General features: G+C 42.5%; 1 protein-coding gene across 2 annotated transcripts in view; it reads left to right on the top strand.

Annotated features, from left to right (window-relative positions):
• LOC126278609 (facilitated trehalose transporter Tret1-like) overlaps positions 1 to 24,388 on the top strand; it is a 56,141-nt gene extending 31,753 nt beyond the window's left edge. The window contains exons 4-6 of one of the 2 annotated variants that reach the window (XR_007550730.1): positions 13,868 to 14,173; positions 20,954 to 21,735; positions 22,889 to 24,388. Coding sequence is in view for 1 of the 2 variants with exons in the window: in XM_049978850.1 (XP_049834807.1) it covers positions 13,868 to 14,173; positions 20,954 to 21,454 (807 nt within the window). In the remaining variant the exon portion in view is untranslated. Of the gene's footprint in view, positions 1 to 13,867; positions 14,174 to 20,953; positions 21,938 to 22,888 lie in introns of those variants that run through there. The other variant, XM_049978850.1, reaches the window with a different exon arrangement.
• The last annotated feature ends 969 nt before the right edge of the window (positions 24,389 to 25,357 follow it).

The following is a 25,357-nucleotide window of genomic DNA, read 5'->3' as shown; positions in this document are numbered from 1 at the left end:
CCAGCTCCTGATCTTATCCTGATCAGTGATCTCTGCTCGGACCAATCTGAAGTACCTCCAGGCGGTAGACGCTCAGCAGGTTCCTAAAGTAGATCACATCAGCTGCCCATCGTTGTTGACTGACAGAATGTGGAGACAGAGTTAGGGTTGACGCTGCATTAAGAAACTTCTTTAGGGTTGCAGCCCCAATCTTCGTGATTGATGGCCATGGAGAGGGTATACATTATTTAATTCTTTTACGTTCAATGTCTGCCGCTACTTTACGACGTATAACAGGTGGTGTTTTGTCCAAGTCCTCAGGGATATGTGAAGCACAACTGTATATCTTCATCCTCGTGGATCCACGTTTCCGAACCAAACACAAGGCAAGAAAGTGTTTGGAAGGTGGGAGGCGAGGTACTGGCAGAAGTAAAGCTGTGAGGACGGGGCGTGAGTCGCGCTTGGGTAGCTCAGTTGGTAGAGCACTTGCCCGAGAAAGGCAAAGGTCGCGAGTTCCAGTCTCGGTCGGCACACAGTTTTAATCTGCCAGGAAGTTTCATATCAGCGCACACTCCGCTACAGAGTGAAAATCTCATTTTGTGTTCCATTATAATTTAAATAATCGCTTTGCGCGAGAAGTTACTCTGCAAGAAACATGAATCGGAAATAATTACATCGTGCAAGAAAAGTAAGTGATGGGAACGTGGAAAGCTCTTTCAACCAACAGCATATACACCAAGTGACAAGTCATGGGATAACGATATGCACACATAAGGTGGTCGTAATATCACGCACACAAGGTACAAAATGGCAGTGCACTGGCCGATCTGTCATTTGTGCTCAGGTGATTCATGTGAAAGGCTTTCCGACGTGATCATGGCCGCACGACAGGAATTAACAGTACCTGAACCGGGATGGTAGTTGGAGCTAGACGAATGGGACATTCCATTTCGGAAATCCTTAGGGAAGCCAATATTCCGAGATCCACGGTGTGAAGAGTGTGCCGACAATACCAAATGTGTGGTATTACCTCTTAACATGGACAATGCAGTGGTCTCCACGCAATAACAAAGAGCAGGGGCGTTTGTGTAGAGTTGTCAGTTCTAAACGAAACGCAACACCACTCGAAATAACCACAGAAAGCAATGTGGGAAGTACGACGAACGTATCCTTTAGGGTGTAAATGGGCTATGCCAGCAGACGACCGACGCGAGTGCCTTTGCTAACAGCGTAACATCGCCTGTGGCGCCTTTCCTGGGGTCGTGACCATATCGGTTGGTCGTTAGACGACCGTGGCCTGGTCAGATGAGTCCAGACTTCACTTATCAATGGTAAGATTCGAGTATGGATCAGACCATACGACACCATGGACCCAAGCTGGCAACAGGGCACTGTGAAAGCTGGTGGTGTCTCCATAATGGTGATGGTTGAGCTTACATGGAATGTATTGGGCCATCGCGCCCAAATGAACCAACCATTGACTGCAAACGGTTATGTTCGGCTGGTTAGAGACCATTTGCAGCCATTCATGGACTTCATGTTCTCAGACAACGATGGAATTTTATAGATGGCAATGCGCCATCTCACTGGACCACAGTTGTTCACCATTGCTTTGAAGAAGATTCTGGACAATTCTAGCGAATGAGTTGGCCACCCAGGTCGTCCGACATGAATCCCATTGAATATTTATGGGACATAATCGAGAGGTCACTTCGTGCACATAATCCTGCACCACCGAGCGAGGTGGCGCAGTGGTTAGCACACTGGACTCGCATTCGGGAGGACGACGGTTCAATCCCGTCTCCGGCCATCCTGATTTAGGTTTTCCGTGATTTCCCTAAATCGTTTCAGGCAAATGCTGGGATGGTTCCTTTGAAAGGGCACGGCCGATTTCCTTTCCAATCCTTCCCTAACCCGAGCTTGCGCTCCGTCTCTAATGACCTCGTTGTCGACGTGACGTTAAACACTAACCACCACCACCACCACCTGCACCGGCAACAACACTTCTATAAATATGAACGCCTATAGAGGCAACATGGCTCAGTACTTTTACAGCCGATTTCCAGCGAAATGTGGAATCCATGCCACATGAGTTGCTGCACTATGCCAGGCAATAGGACCGACATTATGTTATGAGGTATTCCATGTGTTTCATCATCTCAGTGCATTGATCTCGGAGCTGCAGCATGATCAGAAGGGAGATCAACGTCAGTACGATTCCAAAACTTTAGCCAAGAGTAGTGCCTCTTCTGGCAGATCTTGCATCTGATTGGCTCTCATAGGTCAAAGTACTTGAGCTCCTTGAGTAATGCCCCACGTGGCTATACACAGAACAAATGCAGCAGCGAGCTATGCCGTGCAGCCTCTTCGAAATGTTACACTTTGGAAGAAACAGAATACTGGCGAGCAGCGAGCTTGTGAGCTTATGAAACAATTTAGTGCGAGTACCGGACTCGTTTCAAGTCTCTATAGAGAGCTCTTGCATTCTTTGCTTGTGGTGATAATACTTCAGCCTTCTTCAATTATTTTGGCACATTCTGTTGTTTGAAACGTGTGTGTGTGTGTGTGTGTGTGTGTGTGTGTGTGTGTGTGTGTGTGTGTGTTTTAGCTCATATGATAATTCTGTATTAATATCCTATTAACTCGATGATTCTTTACAGACGAATGGAAAAACTGTTAGAAGCCGACCTCGGTGAAAATCTGTTTGGATTCCGTAGAATGTTGGAACAAATGAGGCAATACTGACCCTACGACTTATCTTAGAAAATAGATTAAGAAAAGGCAAACATACGTTTCTAGCATTTGTAGACTTAGAGAAAGCTTTTGACAATGTTGACTGGAATACTCTCTTTCAAATCCTCAAGATGTCAGGGATACAATACAGGGAGCGGAAGGCTATTTACAATTTGTACAGAAACCAGATGGCAGTTATAGGAATCGTGGGGCATGAAAAGGAAGCAGTGGTTGGGAAGGGAGTGAAACAGGGTTGTAGCCTATCCCCGCGGTTATTCAATCTGTATATTGAGCAAGCAGTAAAGGAAACAAAAGAAAAATTCGGAGTAGGTATTAAAATCCACGGAGGAGAAATAGAAACTTTGAGGTTCGCCGATGATATTGTAATTCTGTCAGAGACAGCCAACGACCTGGAAGAGCAGCTGAACGGAATGGACAGTGTCTTGAAAGGAGAATATAAGATGAACATCAACAAAAGCAAATCGAGGATAATGGAATGTAGTCTAATTAAGTCGAGAGATGCTGAGGGAATTAGATTAGGAAATGAGACACTTAAAGTAGTAAAGGAGTTTTGCTATTTGGGGAGCAAAATAACTGATGATGGTCGAAGTAGAGAGGATATAAAATGTATACTGGTAATGGCAAGGAAAACGTTTCTGAAGAAAAGAAATTTGTTAACATCTAGTATAGATTGAAGTGTAAGGAAGTCGTTTCTCAAAGTATTTGTATGGAGTGTAGCCATGTATGGAAGTGAAACGTGGACGATAAATATTTTAGACAAGAAGAGAATAGAAGCTTTAGAAATGTGGTGCTACAGAAGAATGCTGAAGATAGATAGGTAGATCACATAACTAATGAGGAGGTATTGAATAGAATTGGATGGAAGAGAAATTTGTGGCACAACTTGACTAGGAGAAGGGATCGGTTGGTAGGGCATGTTCTGAGGCATCAAGGTATCACCAATTTAGTATTGGAGGACAGCGTGGAGTGTAAAAATCGTAGAGGGAGACCAAGAGATGAATACACTAAACAGATTCAGAAGGATGTAGGTTGCAGTAGGTAGTGGGAGATGAAGAATCTTGCACAGGATAGAGTAGCACGGAGAGCTGCATCAAACCAGTCTCAGGACTGAAGACCACAGCAACAACAAGCTCAATGCTAACCTTCGCTTTTTGTCAGCAGACTTCTGACATCTTTGGATGCAATTCTCTCAACTTCCTTCAAAATACTTTACAATGGCTCATTCATTCATGTTATGAACTTGTAATATTGCATAAACAGTGTAAGTAGGCTGTTTAGGTTTTCTTATTGGTAACGCCACGTAGTGCTTCTGTATGAAAATCACTGGCTCTGCTGTGTGCAGTCAGTGGCTGGTTGGCATTGTTGTAATACTCGCCATTGTAGTGTTGGGCAGCTGGATGTTATCAGCGCGTAGCATTGCGCATTGGAGGTGAGCCGCCAGCAGTGGTGGATGTGGGGAGCGAAATGGCGGAGTTTTGAAATTTGTAAGACTGGATGACATGAACTGCTATATACATTATGACTTTTGAACACTATTGAGGTAAATACATTGTTTGTTCTTTATCAAAATCTTTCATTTGTTAACTATGCCTATCAGTAGTTAGTGCCTTCCGTAGTTTGAATCTTTTATTTAGCTGGCAGTAGTGGCGCTCGCTGTATTGCAGTAACTCGAGTAACGAAGATTTTTGTGAGGCAAGTGATTTGTGAAACGTATAGGTTAATTTAGTCAGGGCCATTCTCTTGTAGGGATTACTGAAAGTCAGATTGCTTTGCGCTAAAAAAATAATGTGTGTCAGTCTAAGCACAGTCATGTATAATTGTTCAAAGGGGACGCTTCAACAGGAAGTGACTACCTGTCCTCTTCATAATTTCATGAGATTTGTGCGCTATCTTATGCCGTCCATAAATGACCATTGTGTGTACTGCTAATTAAGCTTCGCAAATGTTATTGATCTGTCTATAAGCATAAGACCTCCTTCACAAATTTCGCGGTTGTCTGGAGCAATACACTGTACATGACATCTGCTTCTCTGTCACCGTATATTAAATTTAGATTTCTCTTGGTACCTGTAAGTCATTTCATATGTGTACTTCAACGATGTCGTAACTGCTGAAAATAAAAAAAGTGCGTCTTTCAAAACGATTTTTCTGTCACGTAATTACTCAATCACAATGAAGATGATTTAACATTCATCTAAACGTGTATATTGTATTGTCTCATATTTCGTTCTCACTTGTCGGTGTCTGTAGCTCGGAATAGATTCATAAATAATTTGTTACAGCCTATATTGGACTTCTCTTTTAGGTAAAGGAAATCCAGAGTCCCCTGTAATAAAATGCAGAATCCGACAGTGATCATTATACCCCTCGCCATTGATAGTAGAGTAAGTGATCTTGCCTTTGTTTGCGTTTTACGATTCAGATCGCTCCCTGGACTTTTCGTGCACGTTCATGACGTGTTTTGTCACGTTCTGCACTTTGCTTATGTCCAGCCGTTGACTTCGTCAACTCCGCCATCGTCAACCATAGGAACCACCTGTTGTTTGTTCCACCGGTCTTTCAGTCATCCCCTGTGCAGGTGATTATAAACTGTGTTCTGCCTACGTCGAATTGGATCCCTTAGCAGCACTGCTGAATATTACAGCAACGCACTTGTCAAGAACGTGCCTGTTCTCGCAACGTCGCATCTGACGTCATGCCAGACGTAAGCGGTTAATGTCTGGCTGTGTAATTAATATGAGATCTGTGGCAGCACTGCGAAGCGCTCTTCTGTGAAGATATCGAAGCAGTCACGCAACTGATAAGCTTATTCGCCGAGGAAGGACGACATAACTTGCAGCGTTAGAGACGTCGTGCCATTCTCACCAAATCACCTTATCTATTCCTCGAAAATATATTTGTCTTGCACTATACGCAGAAAGAGCAAAATTATGAGTCTTTGTTCTGACTTCAAATGTTGTTGTGGTCTTCAGTCGAGAGAAACGTTTTCCTTGCCATTACCAGTATACATTTTATATCCTCTCTACTTCGACCATCATCAGTTATTTTGCTCCCCAAATAGCAAAACTCCATTACTACTTTAAGTGTCTCATCTCCTAATGTAATTCCTTCAGCATCACCCGACTTAAGTCGACTACATTCCATTATCCTCGTTTTGCTTTTGTTGATGTTCATCTTATACCCTCCTTTCAAGACATGGTCCATTCCGGTCAACTGCTCTTCCAAGTCCTTTGCTGTCTCTGACAGAGTTACAATGTCATCGGCGAACCTCAAAGTTTTTATTTCTTCTCCCTGGATTTTAATTCCGAATTTTTCTTTTGTTCCCTTTACTGCTTGCTCAATATACAGATTGAATAACAGCGGGGATAGGCTACAACCCTGTCTCAATCACTTCCCAACCACTGCTTCCCTTTCATGTCCCTCGACTCATATAACTGACATCTGGTTTCTCTACAAATTGTAAATAGCCTTCCGCTCCCTATATTTTACCCCTGCAACCATCAGAATTTGAAAGAGAGTATTCCAGTCAACATTGTCAAAAGTTTTCTCTGAGTCTACAAATGCTAGAAACTCAGGTTTGCCTTTCCTTAATCTAACCTCTAAGATAGGTCGTGGGGTCAGTATTGCCTCATGTGTTCCAAAATTTCTACGTAATCCAAACCGATCTTCCCCGAAGTCGGCTTCTACCAGTTTTTCCATTCGTCTGTAAAGAATTCGTGTTAGTACTTTGCAGCCATGGCTTATTAAACTGATAGTACAATAATTTTCACATCTGTCAACACCTGCTTTCTTTAGGATTCGAATTATTTATTCTTCTTGAAGTCTAAGGGTATTTCGCCTGTCTCATACATCTTGCTCACCAGATGGTAGATTTTTATGAGGCCTGGCTCTCGCAAGGCTGTCAGTAGTTCTATTGGAATGTTGTCTGCTCCCAGGGCGTTGTTTCGACTTAGTTCTTTCAGTGCTCTGTCAAACCCTTCACGCAGTATCATATCACCTATTTCATCTTCATCTACAATCTCTTCCATTTCTATAATATTGTCCTCAAGAACAACGCCCTTGTATAGACCCTCTATATACTCCTTCCGTCCTTCTGCTTTCCCTTCTTTGCATAGAACTGGGTTTCCATCTGAGCTCTTGATATTCATGCAAGTGGTTCTCTTTTCTCCAAAGGTCTCTTTAATTTTCCTGCAGGCGGTATCTGTCTTACCCCTAGTGATATTCGCGTCTATATCCTTACATTTCTCCTCTAGCCATCCCTGCTTAGCCATTTTGCACTTCCTGTCGATCTCATTTTTGTATTCCTTTTTGCCTGCTTCATTTACTGCATTTTTATGAAATCCTTTCATCTATTAAATTCAATATTTCTTCACCTCATGATTTCTATTAGCCCTCGTCTTTTTATCCACTTGTTCCTCTGCTTTCTTCACTGTTTCATCTCTCAAAGCTACCCATTCTTCTTCTACTGTATTTCTTTCCCCCATTCTTGTCAATCGTTCCCTAATGCTCCCCCTGAAGCTCTCTACAACCTCTGGTTCTATCAGATTATCCAGGTCCCATCTCCTCAAATTCCCACTTTTTTGCAGTTTCTTCAGTTTTAATCTACAGTTCATAATCAATAGATTGTGGTCAGAGTCCACATCTGCCCCTGGAAATGTCTTCCATTTTAAAACTTGGTTCCTGAATCTCTGCCTTACCATTATATAATCTATCTGAGAGCTTCCTTCAAATATCTTATATAAACAATGATGAGCCAAAAATTATGACCATCTGCTTAATAACTTGTTTGTTCGTCTTTCCAACGAAATACATAAATGATTCAGCGTATCAGGGACCCGATAATTTGTTGATAAGTTTGTGGAGGTATGTGGCGTTAGATGTCTACGCACAGGTCGTGCAATTCGCCTAAATAACGGCCGCTGATTTGCGTATGCTGTGACGGTCGATAGCGACGCATAAGGGTTTCATAAAATTTACATGAGGCGAAACTAATCGCCGAGACATCAACGTGAGTTCACTATATTTCTCCTCAAACCACTGTAGCATGGTCCGGCTGAGAGACGCGGACAATTGAAGACATGCGAGGAAAAAGGGGCTAACCCTCAAAAGTAAGACCTTAGAGATACGTGTTGTCATCTATTGCTGAGTACGGGAACTATCAAAATTGCCATTGGTCTCACCCCTAATTGATATTTAGGGGTGAGACTAATGTCAGTTTTGATAGTTCCCGTATCCAGCAACAGATGTCAACACTTATCTCTAAGTTTTTACGTTTGAGGGACATCACGTATTTTCATCGCATGTCTTCAGTTATGCTGTTGAAAGACGACATCGCCGTTAGGGAAAACATCAAGCATGAAAGGATGAAGGTGATTCGCAACTGTCAGCGTGCCTTCAATTACTGCCGGAACCCAAACTGATGTTCCCCGAGGTGAGTTGTCTCAATTTTGCACCATTCTTCAGATAATTCGTGTCAGTATAAAACAGATTTTTTCAGAGGTTTTAATGTGTGTCCGGGTTGACCCAGGAGGAAAGTTCAATATTTAGGAATTTGACAGAAACGTTCAATCGAAGCAATAAAGTTGAGTAAACATGGGTTCTAAGCTGCATACCTTGCGAACTATAAGCAGTTCCTCGTCTTCTATAGTACGAAACAAATTTCTTGTACTGCAAGCTCTTTGCTTTCCATATTCGGCGAATATGGCAGTATGGACCATACCAAGGAAAACGTTCAGTTAACATGGGCTCCAAGATGCGTACCTTAAAAGCTTTTAGCACTTGTTAATCTTCGCTGACGTGAAACACGTTTCTTCTATTCGAAAAGTGCTCATAGCTCATGAGGTATGCATATCAGAGTCCGTGTTTACTGCACATTTTTTCTTGCTTTGCTCACCACTACCTCCCCCAAAATAAGGAAAGCGAAGAGCTTGCAGCAGTAGAGTTATGTTTCACGGTACCGAAGATCAAGAAGTGCTCATAGCTCTTAAAGTGTGCATTTTAGAGTACATGTTTACTTGACTCTTTTGCTCCGAATGATCGTTCATGTCACATCCCTGAACGGATGGCGAGGTAGAGTTTGACATGTATAGAAAAGAGGCTACTGATAATTTAGTTCTGAATGTAACATCGAACCACCCGTTTAAACGTGAAACTAGAGCCTTCCGGGCCCGCCTAAACAGGTTAAATAATGTTCTCCTGACATCAAAGGCATATGAAAGCGAGTTCGGTGTAATCAAGTATATTGCTGCGAGTAGCGGATATCGGGGGTCTATGATTGAGATACTGGATTAAAAAGGCCGAGTGAACCGCGAGACTTTTTCATACAAAAAAAAAAAAAAAAAAATTGGGCACTGGCTTAAGGGACCGTTACGTTTTCAAAGAGGCTCCTTACGTTTATCCTGGTTTGTAACGTACTCATTGTGATAGAAGCCAGTTGTGTAAGAGCAGATACATTGGCAAAACAGGCGGCATTTTCGTATGAGATTTAAAGAACACCAAGTCTTGGCCAGTTCCAGGTATGCTTTGACAATGCGTTTGATTGACATCCAACATCAGCTGCGGCAGGTTAGCGATAACTTAACTCTTCTACACAGTGCAGAGACAAAAAATCGCAACAACATCATTCAGAGACTGTGACACAACCTGGTGGGCTTCAATGGAGACTTTGCGTATTTTGGCTCTTGCACTGAAATTTTCGGGAACAGAGTAATGTGCTTCAGGCAATAGTTGTCGTACCAGCCACATCGATGTGCAGTTCAACAACACGATGTGCACGACAACTGGTACAATCAGACCACTCATGTATACAGGCTTCCGCTGCTAAGCAATCTCTATCCACCACAGATTCTCAGCACTGAGACCTAGCTTAGAGATTGCCCATTATATACCAGAGAGTAAGGAATTAGGCATTTATCACGTCGTCCCTGTCGTACGAGGAAATGGGATGCGTTCGAGACACCCGCCACTACTGTAAGCTGAGCAGCTAGCTACAATTAAAAACAAAGTAGAAGACCTCTGGAACACGAACTGTCAACACATTGGAAATTAGCAAGAATGGGAATGGTTCCAGAAATATAACAGTGATACTGCTGGCGACGAACTTGAAAGGAAACTGTGGTTAAAATTAAATAGAATCCGCACTGGATGTGGTAGGTACTATGACTTGCTCTATAAATGGGGTATGTGGAGGCTCCGAGTTGTGACCGTGATGATCTGAAACAATCTTTTGGACATGTAACAGAGGAATGTGTCCTTCGATGCTATTAGGGTACGTATAATGATTTTGGAGTGGATTAGAAAGCTAGATATTAATATTTAGCTGTTTTATTTTTGTTTTAGGCAATGACATTCGTTACATATTATAATTGTACTGCATACGTGCGAATGATGTAAGAAACGTCCTGTTCTCTCTTTTAATTTAGGCCTATGTTAATTCATTTTAGGAATTTTAGATGCGTAGTCCTTACCTGACATTTTATATTTGAGGATCCATTCCCACTGTCTTCTAACACAATATTTTCATTATTACATTTTACACAAGATGACGGAAATTTAAGTGTACCAAAAGCGGTAGTGTGTATAATAAAGGATTGTTGATCGATTAACTGTCGCGCGGTTTCTTCATTTTACAAAATCACCCTGAATACTGACCATTCCTCCAAGGAACATCCTGAATGTCCATGACACTGCAAATCTTTGAGAGAGACAAATCAGTAAGTTGGCGCATTTTGCCTTCTTTCATCCAATAATGTCTTACGGGATAAGTCCTGGGGTAACTCATTTTAAAGAAAGGAACTCTTTATTTCGCACATACGCGCTGTAAGAAGAATATGTAGCGGTCACCCACGATCATTTGATAAAGATCTGTTTACGGAGTTGGCCATTCTGACTATTGCCTCACAGTATATTTACTCCATCATGGAATTTGTTGTAAATAATCGACTACAGTTCAAAACGAACAATTATGTACATAATGACAGTACTAAAAGAAAAACTGACTTTCATCATTCTACATTAAAGCTGTCTTCATAACAAAAAGGGGCGCACACTGCCGCAACAAAAATTTCTGATCACTTACCCAGCGATGTAAAATGCTGACAGACAGAGAAGTAAGATTTGAAAACAAACTAAGAAATTTTCTCCTTGACAGTGACAAGCTGGTTGGTTGGTTGATTTGGGGGGAGGAGACAAGACAGCAAGTTGGTCGGTCCCATCGGATGGGGAAGGAAGTGGACCGTGCCCTTTCAAAAGGAACCATCCCGGCATTTGCCTGAAGCGATTTAGGGAAATCACGGAAAACCTAAATCAGGATGGCCGGACTCTGGCTTGAACTATCGTCTTCCCGAATGCGAGTCCAGCGTGCTAACCACTGCGCTACCTCGCTCGGTCGCCTTGGCAACTCCTCCTATTCCGTAGAAGAATTTCCGTTACTGTAATGCGTGAAAAGTGCTGAGTAGGACTCACTAACTCACAATATTTATACATCTTCTTTCTTTCTGAAAAAAAATTAACTTCAGTTTGCAGTGTGAACGTAAATGACTTGTTACACATCATTACGATCTATCGTACAATATGATCCTTGGAACATGACACTAACCAACTAAGTAAACTAAGTGATATTTTTGCCATCCACTACCTACTTCATATAATACCATTATTTTTTAAAGATAATGAACATTTTCTTTTCGAATCATCAGTCTTCCGCCTGGTTTGACGCGGCCCGCAAGAAATCCCTCTCAGGTGCCAACCTCCTTATCTCAGAGTAGCAGTTGCAACCTACGTCCTCAGTTACGTGCTGGATGTATTACAGCCTCTGTCTTCCTCTATAGTTTTTACCCTGTAGAGCTCCCTCTAGTATGGTGGAAGTTATTGCACTTAACGGATGTCCCACCATCCTGTCACTTCTTCTCGTCAATGTTTTCCATATATTCCTTTCCTCGCTGATTTTGCGGAGAAACTTCTAATTCCTTGCCTTATCAGTCCATCTAATTTTCAACATTGTTCTGTAGTACCAAATCTCAAACGCTTCGAGTCTATTCTCTTCCGGTTTTATCATAGTGCATGTTTCACTACCATACAAAGCTGTTCTTCAAACGTACTATCTCGGAAATTCCTTTCTCAAATTAACTTCTATGCTTGATACTAATCAAGTTCTCTTGTATAGGAGTGGTGACGAGGGCCAGGCAAATGCCCAATGGGCTGGACATTTGCAAAAGGGCATTTTCCGGGAATTTGCGTAAAGCAGTTTTAAATGTCCAAAATTTGGGCATTTATAAAAACATGTATATTTTAAAATTTTCCTGTTCGAATTTATAATTACCAACTAAAATAGGGGAATGAGATAATAGTCCCGATATTAAAGGTTAGTAAATGTTTACACTTGCCTTTATTACTAATACCGCAAGGAAAGAAGAGAAAAGCTTTTTTTTTTTTTTTTTTTTTTTTTTACCAGGGAAGAGCTCATGTTGCGGAGCGCTACTTATCATTTATAACGTCCTTTTTATTTGTACCAGTTCTACTCCTCACTCTTGATCTCTCTCTCTCGCACTCACACAGTCTCTTTCTCTCTCTCTCCCTCTCTCTCTCTCTCTCTCTCTCTCTCTCTCACACACACACACACACACACACACACACACACACATATATATATATACATACACACCGCGTTGAACAGCTGTGCAGTGAGAAGCCGAAGTAAAAAACATTGTCCTTAGGTCATCGTTTTCTAATGTAACATACTTTGTAATCACTGTCAAATATCTGTATATTATTGAAGAATTATTATTGATAAAAAGTTATTACCGCGTGTATTAAACTGCTGACATGTGTTTCTTCATGATAAATGCACACTTAAACGTTAAACTGTTATCAGTGAAAAAAAGAAAAAGATTTATTGTCAGATGTAATGACATTTGAGACAAACTAACTTCTGCTCCTTTCTGTATCCACTTTCGTATGGCTGCACTGTTGTGAAGATAAAACGAAGACACTAACATGAAGAAGATTAATAGCAAATAATCGGTGTGCAAGATGCTGGACTCGTTCGAATCCGATACTAGTCGATGGCTACAGAATTCACGATTTTTGGAATTTTGAAATTGGAATCGGTACGTGACACATTCCCAACTAAAATCATTAGCGATAACCTCTTTTTAGCCCGCATCTCGCGGTCGTGCGGTAGCGTTCTCGCTTCCCACGCCCGGGTTCCCGGGTTCGATTCCCGGCGGGGTCAGGGATTTTCTCTGTCTCGTGATGGCTGGGTGATGTATGATGTCCTTAGGTTAGTTAGGTTTAAGTAGTTCTAAGTTGTAGGGGACTGATGACCATAGTGCTCAGAGCCATTTGAACCATTTTGAACCTCTTTTTACCCTAATTCCAGTTATTCTAAGTAAATATTTCTGTTGTTGCTATTATTGCAATTTGAATGAGTGGCTGGTAATTTCAAGTATTTCGTACAATTCTGTGGGTTATTTAGTTAATTGCAACTGACAGCACTGGTCTGACCGCCTGAGAGTCAATCATCTCATGTGGCTGAGTGAGCTGCAACATAACCTTGTTTTTGTGTTATTTGCAGTTTTATAGACAATAGGCTATTGAACAGTTGGAAGAAGGTTAAGGAAAAAAGACCTGCTCGGAACATTTTCAGTTTAAACGGGAAAGGAGTATGTTGTAAATATTGATTTACGGAAGACCAACTGTCACATTTCGACAAAACGGGGAAGAATACCAACAAGTGATTCAAGTGCACTCAGAATTTGAAAAAAGTGCTTGCGCTGGGAAAAGCGGTTGAGAACAACTTTTTAATTTTTTGCTGTAGCTTACTATAAATGAAAATAGTGCCTAAAGGCTAGCTATTTAACATAAACAATGCTTTATTTTAAAGATTACTTTTGTATTTGAGTGTCGCTTTCTTTTTTATTACGTACTAACCCAGTGAGTGACCTCATTAGCGATGTAAAAAGTTATGTTTAGAATCCAATTTATTTCCCTAATAACTCTCCCGAAGTCTCAGACAGATATTTCAACTTGGTTAGCCAGCCACTGAAGAAGGACCTTTCCCGCCACAAAATATCTGCTTACAAATTTTTTATAAGGGCCGCGGATGGTATGAAAGACAACGTATTCGACTGCGCAGTCCCTCCGCTGGCTGCGCCGCGGGATAACGGAGGACCAGCTGGAGCTCGAGATGGCCCGGCTGGAGGCGTCGCTGGGCAGGGACAGCAGCGGCGGCGGCGGGGGCGGCGCAGCCCAGGGGGCGGCGGCGAGCGGCCGGCTGTGCTCCGCCGTCAGCCTGGTCGGCATCTCGCTCGTCATCGTGGTCGCCATCAACCAGCAGATGGCCGGCCTCTTCGCCGTTCTCAACTACGCCGTCTTCATCTTCCAGGAGTCCGGCAGCTCTCTCTCACCAGAGCTCGCTACCATCGTCATGGGTCTGCTACAGGTACGCACTCCATCCTACTGCGGTCGATGCCTGGTTGTACACGAGTTAGATATATGAGACAGGCGAAATATCCTCAGACTTCTAGAAGAATGTAATAATCCCAATTGCCGGCCGCGGTGGTCTCGCGGTTCTAGGCGCCCAGTCCGGAACCGTGCGACTGCTGCGGTCGCAGGTTCGAATCCTGCCTCGGGCATGGATGTGTGTGATGTCCTTAGGTTAGTTAGGTTTAAGTAATTCTAAGTTCTAGGGGACTGATGACCACAACAGTTGAGTCCCATAGTGCTCTGAGCCAGTTTTTTAATCCCAATTCCGAAGGATGCAGGTGCTGTTGACAGGTGCGAAAGTTACCGAACCACGTTTAATGTCAAGCTTGGCAAACACCGAGACGAATCGTTTACAGAAGAACGGAAAAACTGTTAGATGCCGACCTCGGGGAAGATTAGTCTTCATGCTTGGTAAAACTAGGAACACACGGGACAAAAATGATACTTACTACTTGCCTTAGGCGACTAGTCGAAGAAAGGCAAACCTACGTTTACAGCATTTGTAGATTTAGAGAAAGAGTTTCACAGTGTACCTTGGAATACACGTTTTGAAATTCTGAAGGTACCAAGGACAAAATACAGGGAGCAGAAGGTTATTTGCAACTTGTAGGGGAGAGCCGTCAGTTGTGACCGAGCGGTTCTAGGCGCTTCAGTCTGGAACCGCGTGACCGCTACGATCGCAAGTTCGAATCCTGCCTCGGGCATGGATGTGTGTGATGTCCTTAGGTTAGTTAGGTTTAAGTAATTCTAAGTTCTAGGGGACTGATGACCACAACAGTTGAGTCCCATAGTGCTCAGAGCCAGTTTTTTAATCCCAATTCCGAAGGATGCAGGTGCTGTTGACAGGTGCGAAAGTTACCGAACCACGTTTAATGTCAAGCTTGGCGAACACCGAGACGAATCGTTTACAGAAGAACGGAAAAACTGTTAGATGCCGACCTCGGGGAAGATTGGTCTTCATGCTTGGTAAAACTAGGAACACACGGGACAAAAATGATACTTACTACTTGCCTTAGGCGACTACTCGAAGAAAGGCAAACCTACGTTTACAGCATTTGTAGATTTAGAGAAAGAGTTTCACAGTGTACCTTGGAATACACGTCTTGAAATTCTGAAGGTACCAAGGACAAAATACAGGGAGCAGAAGGTTATTTGCAACTTGTAGGGGAGAGCCGTCAGTTGTAGCCGAGCGGTTCTAGGCGCTTCAGTCTGGAACCGCGTGACCGCTACGGTCGCAAGTTCGAATCCTGCCTCGGGCATGGATGTGTGTGATGTCCTTAGGTTAGTTAGGTTTAAGTAATTCTAAGTTCTAGGGGACTGATGACCGATGTTAAGTCCCATAGTGCTCAATGCCATTTGAACCATCTGAACCATCCGTCAGCTGAAGTGGAATATAATTTCCTGCAATATGTACGTGCCGCACATTCGTCGTCTTCGGATGTTTCATTTTGTATGGGCTCAATTTCTTTTTCTTTTTTCTTCCTCTTCTTTGATTGAAGAACTTTTCCTTTTCCTTTCACTTTCTTCTTCCCGAGCTAGCAGCCTGATCTTTACTCTACTCTCTTTAGCTCCCAGGACTTTTTTACCGCTTCTTGTAGCGCATTGATGTAGAGAGATGATGTAACGGTGCAGTTTTACTTCTCTTTCTTGTCACTCGTTTCTGTCCATGGTGTAACTCTAGATATTGGAGTAACATTTCCCAGGCTAAAATTAGGTAAGCTTGACCCAGTGGCGTTACTGATGGACGCATATTTTTCGCTGACTAATTTTGTCTCTCCGTTTTCCGCAAATAAAGACGTACCATCTGCAGACGAGAAAGGCACAACATGCGGTAGAAATGGTCAAATGAAAAATTAAAGGCGACCGGGGCAGAACAGGTTATACCATTACACCACACCGCCCCCAAACGCCTATCTGTTGAGACAATATACGGTAATAAACGTAAACACTTCTTTTACAATAACGTTGGACACAAAGACAAATAAGAACATGCTGATCTAGGTGGACTAAACGTTGATTGTGAAGAAAAAATTATGACAGGTTTACCTTAAATAGAAACGGTATTTTACGTTACAACAAGAGAGCGAATTCGCTCACTTTTATATGCAGACTAAGTGACTGGCGCGTGACAACAGCTCCAACCTTACTAAATCGTAACAGACATTGGTTTGATAAGCACTTGGCAGTCTGAGTGCACTGTAGCGGCTCTAGATGAAATTAGACCATTGAGACCGTTCTGTCCCGGTAGTTCATTCTGCCCCGGTCTCCCCTACAGAATACAGACTGCAATTATAAGAGTTGAAGGACATGAAACGAAAGCAGTGGTTGAGAAACAAAGGACCGGGTTGTGGCCTAGCCTCAATGTAATTCAATCTCTACATTGAACAAGCAGTAAAGCAAACCAGCAGGATATATAGAGGGGCAATTAAGGTTCCGGGAGAATAAATGAGACATTTGCGGTTTGCGATGACATTCCAATTCTCTCATGAGACGCCAAAGGACTTGGAAGAGCATTTTAAGGAATAAATAGTGCCTTGAAATGAGATTATAATTAAGCAAAAGTAAAACTAGAGTAATGAAAACTAATCGAATTAAATCTGGTGATGCTGCGGGGACTAGATTAGGAAATGAGACACTGAAAATAGTAGATGAGTGTAGCAAACTGATGATAGCAGAACTGGGGAGGATGTAAAATGCAGTCTGATAACATCAAGAAAAGATTAATTTAATTAACTTTTCGCCTCTTCCTTATCTTATATTACTATCATAATTTAGGCTTAAGCCATTCTTAAGTACAACACTGAATAAGTTTGTACAAATGCAGAGAATGTAGGAAGAGCCAAAATGTAACACCAGTGCGCCCTGTCAACATCAGAATAAAAAATTACCGAATTAATACTGCTTACATATTGGCTATAATTAGACTTCGTTAAGTGAAGTCATTGTGAGGATCCTATTGAACTGGACATTCTAGTTCAAAACCACAGAAATGTATGGCAGACAAGTAGCAAACATGTTTCCAGACATAAAAGAATCGAGCCACCGAATGAACATCAGTACAGTAGTTACATGTGCAGTGAAGATAATTTGAAAGATGAACATTGTAGGTTGTAAGTCTATGTTGCATAATCCATACATCTTTGGAAGAACTGTGTTATCTGTGAGTACATCTGTAAGTACATCTTTGGAAGAACTGTGTTCTCTGTGAATTCAAGGTGTAAACAATATGTTATAGCACGAAAATATGACATCACGCTGAAAGGAGTACCCTACGTTATATACTGGTTCAAATGAGAAAGTCCGTACACCAGTGCACTGTAGAAAAATTATAACCGTAACAGAGAACAATCATCGGTCGAATCTTACTATAAACTCCGTCTATGTGGTATACGTAAATATGGAACAGAAAATTACGAAAGTCTGCAATTAAAATACCACGTGTTGTAGCCAATATATTGTGGAAGAGATATAACGCATGAAATATGAAGTACGAAATGTACAATTAATATAATGATCAAATATTTATAAAGATAGAGTCCTCCTCATTTTCTATGCACTTCTACAAAACTTTTTTCAGTGTTGTACTTGACAATGTCTTAAGGCTGAAATCATGATAGTAATATAACTTAAAGAAGTTGTAGAATCAAACTGCGCAAATTTCATTCAAACGTTATTACATAATTGTGGCCCAAAAACAAGAAAAGATAATAAACAAGCAAAGGGCTTTTGAAAAGGAGGAGTTCGATTTGTTAACGTGTAAGGAAACTTTTTTGTGGGTATTTGTCTGGAATTAGCCTCTATGGAAGTGAAACGTAAACGATAAGCAGTTCAGACAAGAAGTAAATAGAATCTTTTTAAACATGGTGCTACAGAACAATACTGAAAGATTGATGAGGAATTTGAATAACAAATGAGTAGATACGCAATCGAAGCTAGGAGAAGTGCAATTAATGGCTGAACCTGTCAAGAAGAATGGATTAGTTGATAGAACAAATCTTCAAGAATCAAGGAATTGCCAGTCGGGTAATGATGGGAAGTACGGTCAGGAAAAATTGTAAAGAGAGACAGTAAACAGTTACGATGGATGTAGGTTCTGTGGTTATGAAGAGATGAAGATGCTTGCACAGGACTGACTAGCGTGAAAAGCTGCATCATATCTGTCTTCGGACTGAAGACCACAGTAACAACGATAGCGGACGAAAGCCTAAACTGAACGGATCACACAGCTGCAACGTGTAAGAACACGCCATCACCTCTTCAACGTCTCAGAAATATAAAGAAATTGTTCGGAGTGCAGTTCGAAGAGATGTTTGAATGGTCATAGAATTACAGACCTGAACATTTACAAATCTAGATTACAGTGGTGTTATTATACTAGAAAATCCTGGCAAAGCTGATGTGTGGAGTGCCTGTGGAATTCACAACTCCATTAGGTCTTCAGAAGTGTTTATACAGGATATGTGCAATTTACTTTGTCACACAATGTCAGGCTGAAAGACTAACATACTATGTTTCTTTACTGTGTACTTCACTTTTTTCTACTTCCTATTTATCTTAAACTTCAGCGCCTCTATCTGAGTAGCAAATTTTTCAGCAATACCTACATGTTTCATATATTACTTACGTTGAGGTGTTTCTTACTGGATTAAAAGTGAGGATATGCGAAAGCTGAAAGGAGTAAACTTCCCTTCTCCACTTTCCCACAGCCAGTTCATCCTTCAATTCCTGATTTAACGATTAAATTCACACAACTGGGCATGGGCATATCACACGTCAAAAATCTGAAGACGAATCGTGAATCTAAAAACGACACAATCTGCCACCACCCTCCGTCTGCCCCCCTCCTCCTCTGCCCACAACCCACCCTCTAACCCTCACCCTTCAATTAAATGAAACTGGACCAGTCATCGTCCTCAAGAGTAATGTTAGACTCCACTTTCCTTTTTATGAAAAGTGTTCTCTAGAGGTATTGAACTGTATGCCATTTTGCATATCCAGACACTCCGGGATGATGATGCCATTGAAACAGAGGATGACACGCGTAAAGCTGAAATACTAAACACCTATTTCCAAAGCTGTTTCACAGTGGAAGACCGCACTGCACTTCCTTCTCTAAAACCTCGCACTAACGCAAAAATGGCTGACATCGAAATAAGTGTCCAAGGAATAGAAAAGCAACTGGAATCACTCAACAGAGAAACGTCCACTGAACCTTACGGGATACCAATTCGTTTCTACACAGAGTACGCGAAAGAACTTGCCCTCCTTCTAAAAGCCGTGTACCGCAAGTCTCTAGAGTAACGGAAGGTTCCAAATGATTGGAAAAGAGCACAGGTAGTCCCAGTCTACAAGAAGGGTCGTCGAGCAGATGAACAAAACTATAGACCTATATCTCTGTCGTCCATCTGTTGTAGAATTTTAGAACATGTTTTTTGCTCGAGTATCATGCCATTTCTGGAAACCCAGAATCTACTCTGTAGGAATCAACATGGATTCCGAAAACAGCGATCGTGTGAGCCCCAACTCGCTTTATTTGTTCATGAGACCTAGAAAATATTAGATACAGGCTCCCAGGTATATGCTATTTTCCTTGACTTCCGGAAGGCGTTCGATACAGTTCCGCACTGTCGCATGATAAACAAAGTAAGAGCCTACGGAATATCAGACCAGCTGTGTGGCTGGATTGAAGAGTTTTTAGCAAACAGAACACAGCATGTTGTTCTCAGTGGAGAGACCTCTACAGACGTTAAAGTGGCCTCTGGCGTGCCACAGGGGAGTGTTATGGGACCATTGCTTTTCACAATATATATAAATGACCTAGTAGATAGCGTCGGAAGTTCCATGCGGCTTTTCGCGGATAATGCTGTAGTATACAGAGAAGTTGCAGCATTAGAAAATTGTAGCGAAATGCAGGAAGATCTGCAGCGGATAGGCACTTAGTGCAGGGAGTGGCAACTGACTCTTAACACAAATAAATGTAATGTATTGCGAATACATAGAAAGAAGGATCCCTTATTGTATGATTATACGATAGCGGAAAAAACACTGGTAGCAGTTACTTCTGTAAAATATCTGGGAATATGCGTGCGGAACGATTTGAAGTGGAATGATCACATAAAATTAATTGTTGGTAAGGCGGGTACCAGGTTGAGATTCATTGGGAGAGTCCTTAGAAAATATAGTCCATCAACAAAGGAGGTGGCTTACAAAACACTCGTTCGTCCTATACTTGAGTATTGCTCATCAGTGTGGGATCCGTACCAGATCGGGTTGACGGAGGAGATAGAAAAGATCGAAAGAAGAGCGGCGCGATTCGTCACAGGGTTATTTGGTAAACGTGATAGCGTTATGGAGATGTTTAGCAAACTCAATTGACAGACTCTGCAAGAGAGGCGCTCTGCATCGTGGTGTAGCTTGCTCGCAAGGTTTCGAGAGGGTGCGTTTCTGGATGAGGTATCGAATATATTGCTTCCCCCTACTTATACATCCCGAGGAGATCACGAATGTAAAATTAGAGAGATTCGAGCGCGCACGGAGGCTTTCAGACAATCGTTCTTCCCGCGAGCCATACGCGACTGGAACAGAAAAGGGAGGTAATGACAGTGGCACGTAAAGTGCCCTCCACCACACACCGTTGGGTGGCTTGCGGAGTATTAATGTAGATGTAGATGTTACTGATAAACATCGAATTTTGTCACTTATGTATTTGAGGATGCGATATGTGTGTTCCCGGCAGGTGGCTGGTGGTGTTGCATCCGCGCCGCTCATGGACCGACTGGGACGTCGCGTCATCTTGCTGCTTTCCAACGTGTGCGTCGGGGTCTCGGTGATGGTGCTGGGCGTGTACTTCTACCTCAGGACGGAGACCGACGTGGACGTCTCGCTGATCGGCTGGTTGCCCGTCACCTGCCTCTCCGTCTACCTGCTGATGATGGCGTTCGGCCTGGGCCCGCTGCCGTACATACTGCTGTCGGAGATCGTCGCCCCCCGCGTCAGAGGCGTGGCGTCCGTCCTGGCTTTCAGCGCCATCTGGGGGTCGGCGGCGCTCATGACCAAGCTCTACCCACTCATGTCGGAGGCCATGGGCGTCCACGGCACCTTCTGGTTCTTCGCGGCTATCTGCCTCGCATGTTCCATCATCGGGCTTTCAACGCTGCCCGAGACGAAAGGACGACCACTGGAGGATATTCTGAGAGATCTCAGAGGTGGCAAGAAAACTGTCGACACCGTCTCCTAGTTCCGATGATGTTCTGTATACGATCTTCATACACGGAAAAAATGTACTGCATCACTCGCAGATGATTTCCGGGACGGTATGCTCTACATACGTCAACTGGACGGCTTCGTTGTACCCAAGATGCGTCTGTCGAACTCCGTCCAGAGCACGCTTTGATGATTTTCCAGCAACATTCAACGAATGACAATGAACTCGCAAACAGATATCACAGTTCTTTGTCCAAGCATTTCAGTCTGTTTTTCGGCTATATTTATATAATTTTCTTATAGCATTTGGAACAAGTCACTGACAAGGGAACCTCCCCATCGCACCCCCCTCAGGTATAGTTATAAGTTGGCACAGTGGATAGGCCTTTAAAAACTGAACACAGATCAATCGAGAAAACAGGAAGAACTTGTGTGGAACTAGGAAAAAATAAGCAAAATACACAAACTGAGTAGTCCATGTGCCCGATAGCCAACATCAAGGAGAATGTGAGCTCAGGAGCGCCATGGTCCCGTGGGTAGCGTGAGCAGCTGTGGAATGAGAGGACCTTGGTGCAAGTCTTCCTCAAGTGGAAATTTTAATTTTTTATTTTCAGACAATTATCGAAGTTCAGCCACTCACACATAATCAACTTCACTCTCCAAAATTCCAGGACATGTTTAGATTTACTTAGACATATGCAGTATTTGACGATCTACACAAGGAAAAATTTGAAAACCTTAAAAACATATGTTTTGACAGAGCACAGGGAAAACTGTGCGACTGTGAAACTGTTGTATTCATTTGTTGCAGTTTGTGTGACAAACTCTTATGTTTTCATCACTTTTTTGGGAGTGATTATCACATCCACAACAAAACCCAAATCGGGCAAGGTAGAAGAATCTTTTTTACCCATTCGCCAAGTGTACAAGTTAGGTGAGTCGACAACATATTCCTGTCATGTGACGCACATGCCGTCACCAGTGTCGTATATAGTATATCAGACGTGTTTTCCTGTGGAGGAATCGGTTGACCTATGACCTTGCGATCAAATGTTTTCGGTTCCCATTGGAGAGTCACATCCTTTCGTCTACTAATCGCACGGTTTTGCGGTGTGTCCGCAAAATACAGACACTAAACTTATTACAGTGAACAGAGACGTCAATGAACGAACGGACATATCATAACTTCGCGAAAATAAAGAAACTTTTCACTCGAGGGAATACTTGAACCAAGGACCTCTCGTTCCGCAGCTGCTCACACTTACCACTGGACCATGGCACTGCTGGGCTCTGGCTCTCCTTGATGTTGCCTATCTTACACATGGACTACTCAGTTTGTATATTTTGCTTATTTTTTCATAGTTCCACACAACCTCTTCCTGTTTTTTCGATTGGTCTGTGTTCAGTTTTTCAAGGCCTATCCACTGTGCCAAATTAGAACTAAATCTGAGGGGGGTGCGATGGGGAGGTTCCCTTGTGAGTATAAACGAAAGTTTAATTTCTCCACACATCTGTTGCATCGGCCGACGAGCTTGTGTGTCCCTGCTGCAAAGGATATTCCGCGTAGCCCCTGATGCCAGATCTATAACGCTGTGGTGAATTGAGACCGTGAAGCGTGTCATCGACAGACAAAAAAAAGTGACAGTCTTCCTGCGCTAAGCGGGGTTTGTAAGATGAATGTGAAATAATCCACTGTGTAGTATTGTTCCTGCTGTGTGGAGAAATGTGCTGTCTTGATGCAACAAGACTTCTTCGGACGACATTGATCTTCGTTTGTTTCAAATCGGAGAAGTGCAGAGTATCCGGAATGTATTTTTACTCTGCGGCACAGTACGCGCTGATCTGAAACTTCCTTGCAAATTAAATCTGTGAGCCACCTGGACTCAAACCCGGCACCTTCGCCTTTCACGAGCAACTGCTCTACCGACTAAGCTTTCCATGCACGATTCACAACCAGCTCTCACTGCCGCCGCAGGAGAACATCTGTGATGTCTGGTAGGTTCTAGATCAGGTACTGGCAGAAGTAAAGCTGTCAGAGAGGGTCGTGAGTTGTCGTGGGATAACTCAGTAGCTACGTCACTTGCCTGTGAAAGATGAAGCTCCCAAGTTCGAGTACATGTCCGGCACTCAGTTTTAATTGTCAAAAGATGCTGTCTGATTTGAAATACTTTAGCGACGACAAACCTTAAAATGTGCTGGGTTTTATCCACTTGACGTTTAGTACATGAGGTCAGCGTTAAATGAACATGGTTTACTACCAAACAAAATGTTTAAGATCATAAGATGACAGCTAAGACTGTAGAAAGTTGCTGTCTTCAATAAAAAAAAAATTGTGTGATCTTGGAGTTTCAATAGTTTTTAGCAAATAAAACAGACTGCCCTTCAGTATTCCCATAATGAGAAAATTCAATCACACAGTTTTAATCTGGCAGAAAGTTTCAAGCGTAGAGTATCTCCACTATATCTGTCCATCGATATAGTATTTATATCACGTTTTTTCTCGATGGTGCAGCCTCGTAATGGAGAACCGGTATGTCTGCCGTTGTATCGGGAGGAAGATTCGGATTTAGAGCCACGTCCACAACGCGGTCATTGCAGACTTAGAACAAGTCTGTGGTCGATGTGAGAAAAGAAATCATCCATCCTTTCATCAGAGACATCATCCCGTCATCTACATGACATAACTTGCGGAAACCACGAATACACCAAATCTGGATGGCCGGACAGAGATTTGAACAGTCATCCTACAGAAGTCGAGCATTTTAGTTCCAGTGACTAGTCATATATGGGGTATCCCCTAGTGACATACAAGTTAATGTGTTAATCACTCAGAGGTAACCGTATTTCCTAATGGATTTCTTGCCGTATATCGTAGAATTATAATTGATATCATTATCTTCTTGTGAAAATTTGTTCCTGTGTTGTATCATGTGCAAATCTGAATAAAGTTCTTTGTTACTTTCGTAAACATTTCCAGCTCCGATGAACACTTTCAGATTACACAGTAACTCTCTCATGGTGCTGAGTGATCCTTTTGTGGAGTTTTACAAGTCAGTGCAATATACGGTTACCCATAACTGCAAGCTGAGAAACAAGAGATGCGGGCTACTCATGAATTTTCAGCTAAGGTGTACAGCAGTTACTAACAAGGCGTGTCCGCGGTTTTTTTAGTGGGGAAATAAAACGTTTAATTGTCTTGTATTAAGCCAGAGGGAGAAAGGTTATGTAAAACTCTTCCACAGCATTACACAATCCCACACAGCGTTCAAACATTTAAAACGTCTTGTTTGCGTTGACACGACTGCATCGGTTACCGCTGGTGTTATATGTCCGCCATTAAAGTAGAAACATCGGTTCTCTCTCAGACACGACGTCATCGTCATTTACAAGAATATCTCCACGTTAGCGGATCACATTTGCATTTTTCATTTCTAACGGCTCTGACACCGCCTGCCGTGTGAAAAACGCGATATCGCTTTGCGGTTCATATAGAGCGCTAAACTGCAGGTCGCTGTAATGTTTCACTTGATTCACGTACTCTACTAACCGACAAGCTTTTGACGCTTGCCGTATTGAAATTACAATCAAGATGAAACTTCCTGGTAGATTAAAACCGTGTGCCGGACCGAGACTCTAACTCGGGACCTTTGCCTTTCGCGGGCAAGTGCTCTGCCAACTGAGCTACCCAAGCACGACTCATGCCCCGTCCTCACAACTTTACTTCTGCCTGTATCTCGTCTCGGTCCGGATCACGGTTTTAATCTGCCAGAAAGTTTCATACCAACGCACACTCCGCTGCAGAGTGAAAATCTCATTCTGGGTACAATCAAGATGTTTCACAGAAAAGAATTATCCGCCGGTAGGGTACTACATGAGGGAATCAGGCAGGCATTCGGATTAGAATTTCAGAATAATACAAGTAGATTGCCTGTAAATT

Source organism: Schistocerca gregaria, chromosome 6 (assembly GCF_023897955.1).
Source record: "Schistocerca gregaria isolate iqSchGreg1 chromosome 6, iqSchGreg1.2, whole genome shotgun sequence".
In the NCBI taxonomy this organism is placed as follows: Eukaryota; Metazoa; Arthropoda; class Insecta; order Orthoptera; family Acrididae; genus Schistocerca; species Schistocerca gregaria.
This window is presented reverse-complemented; position numbering and strand designations above follow the sequence as displayed.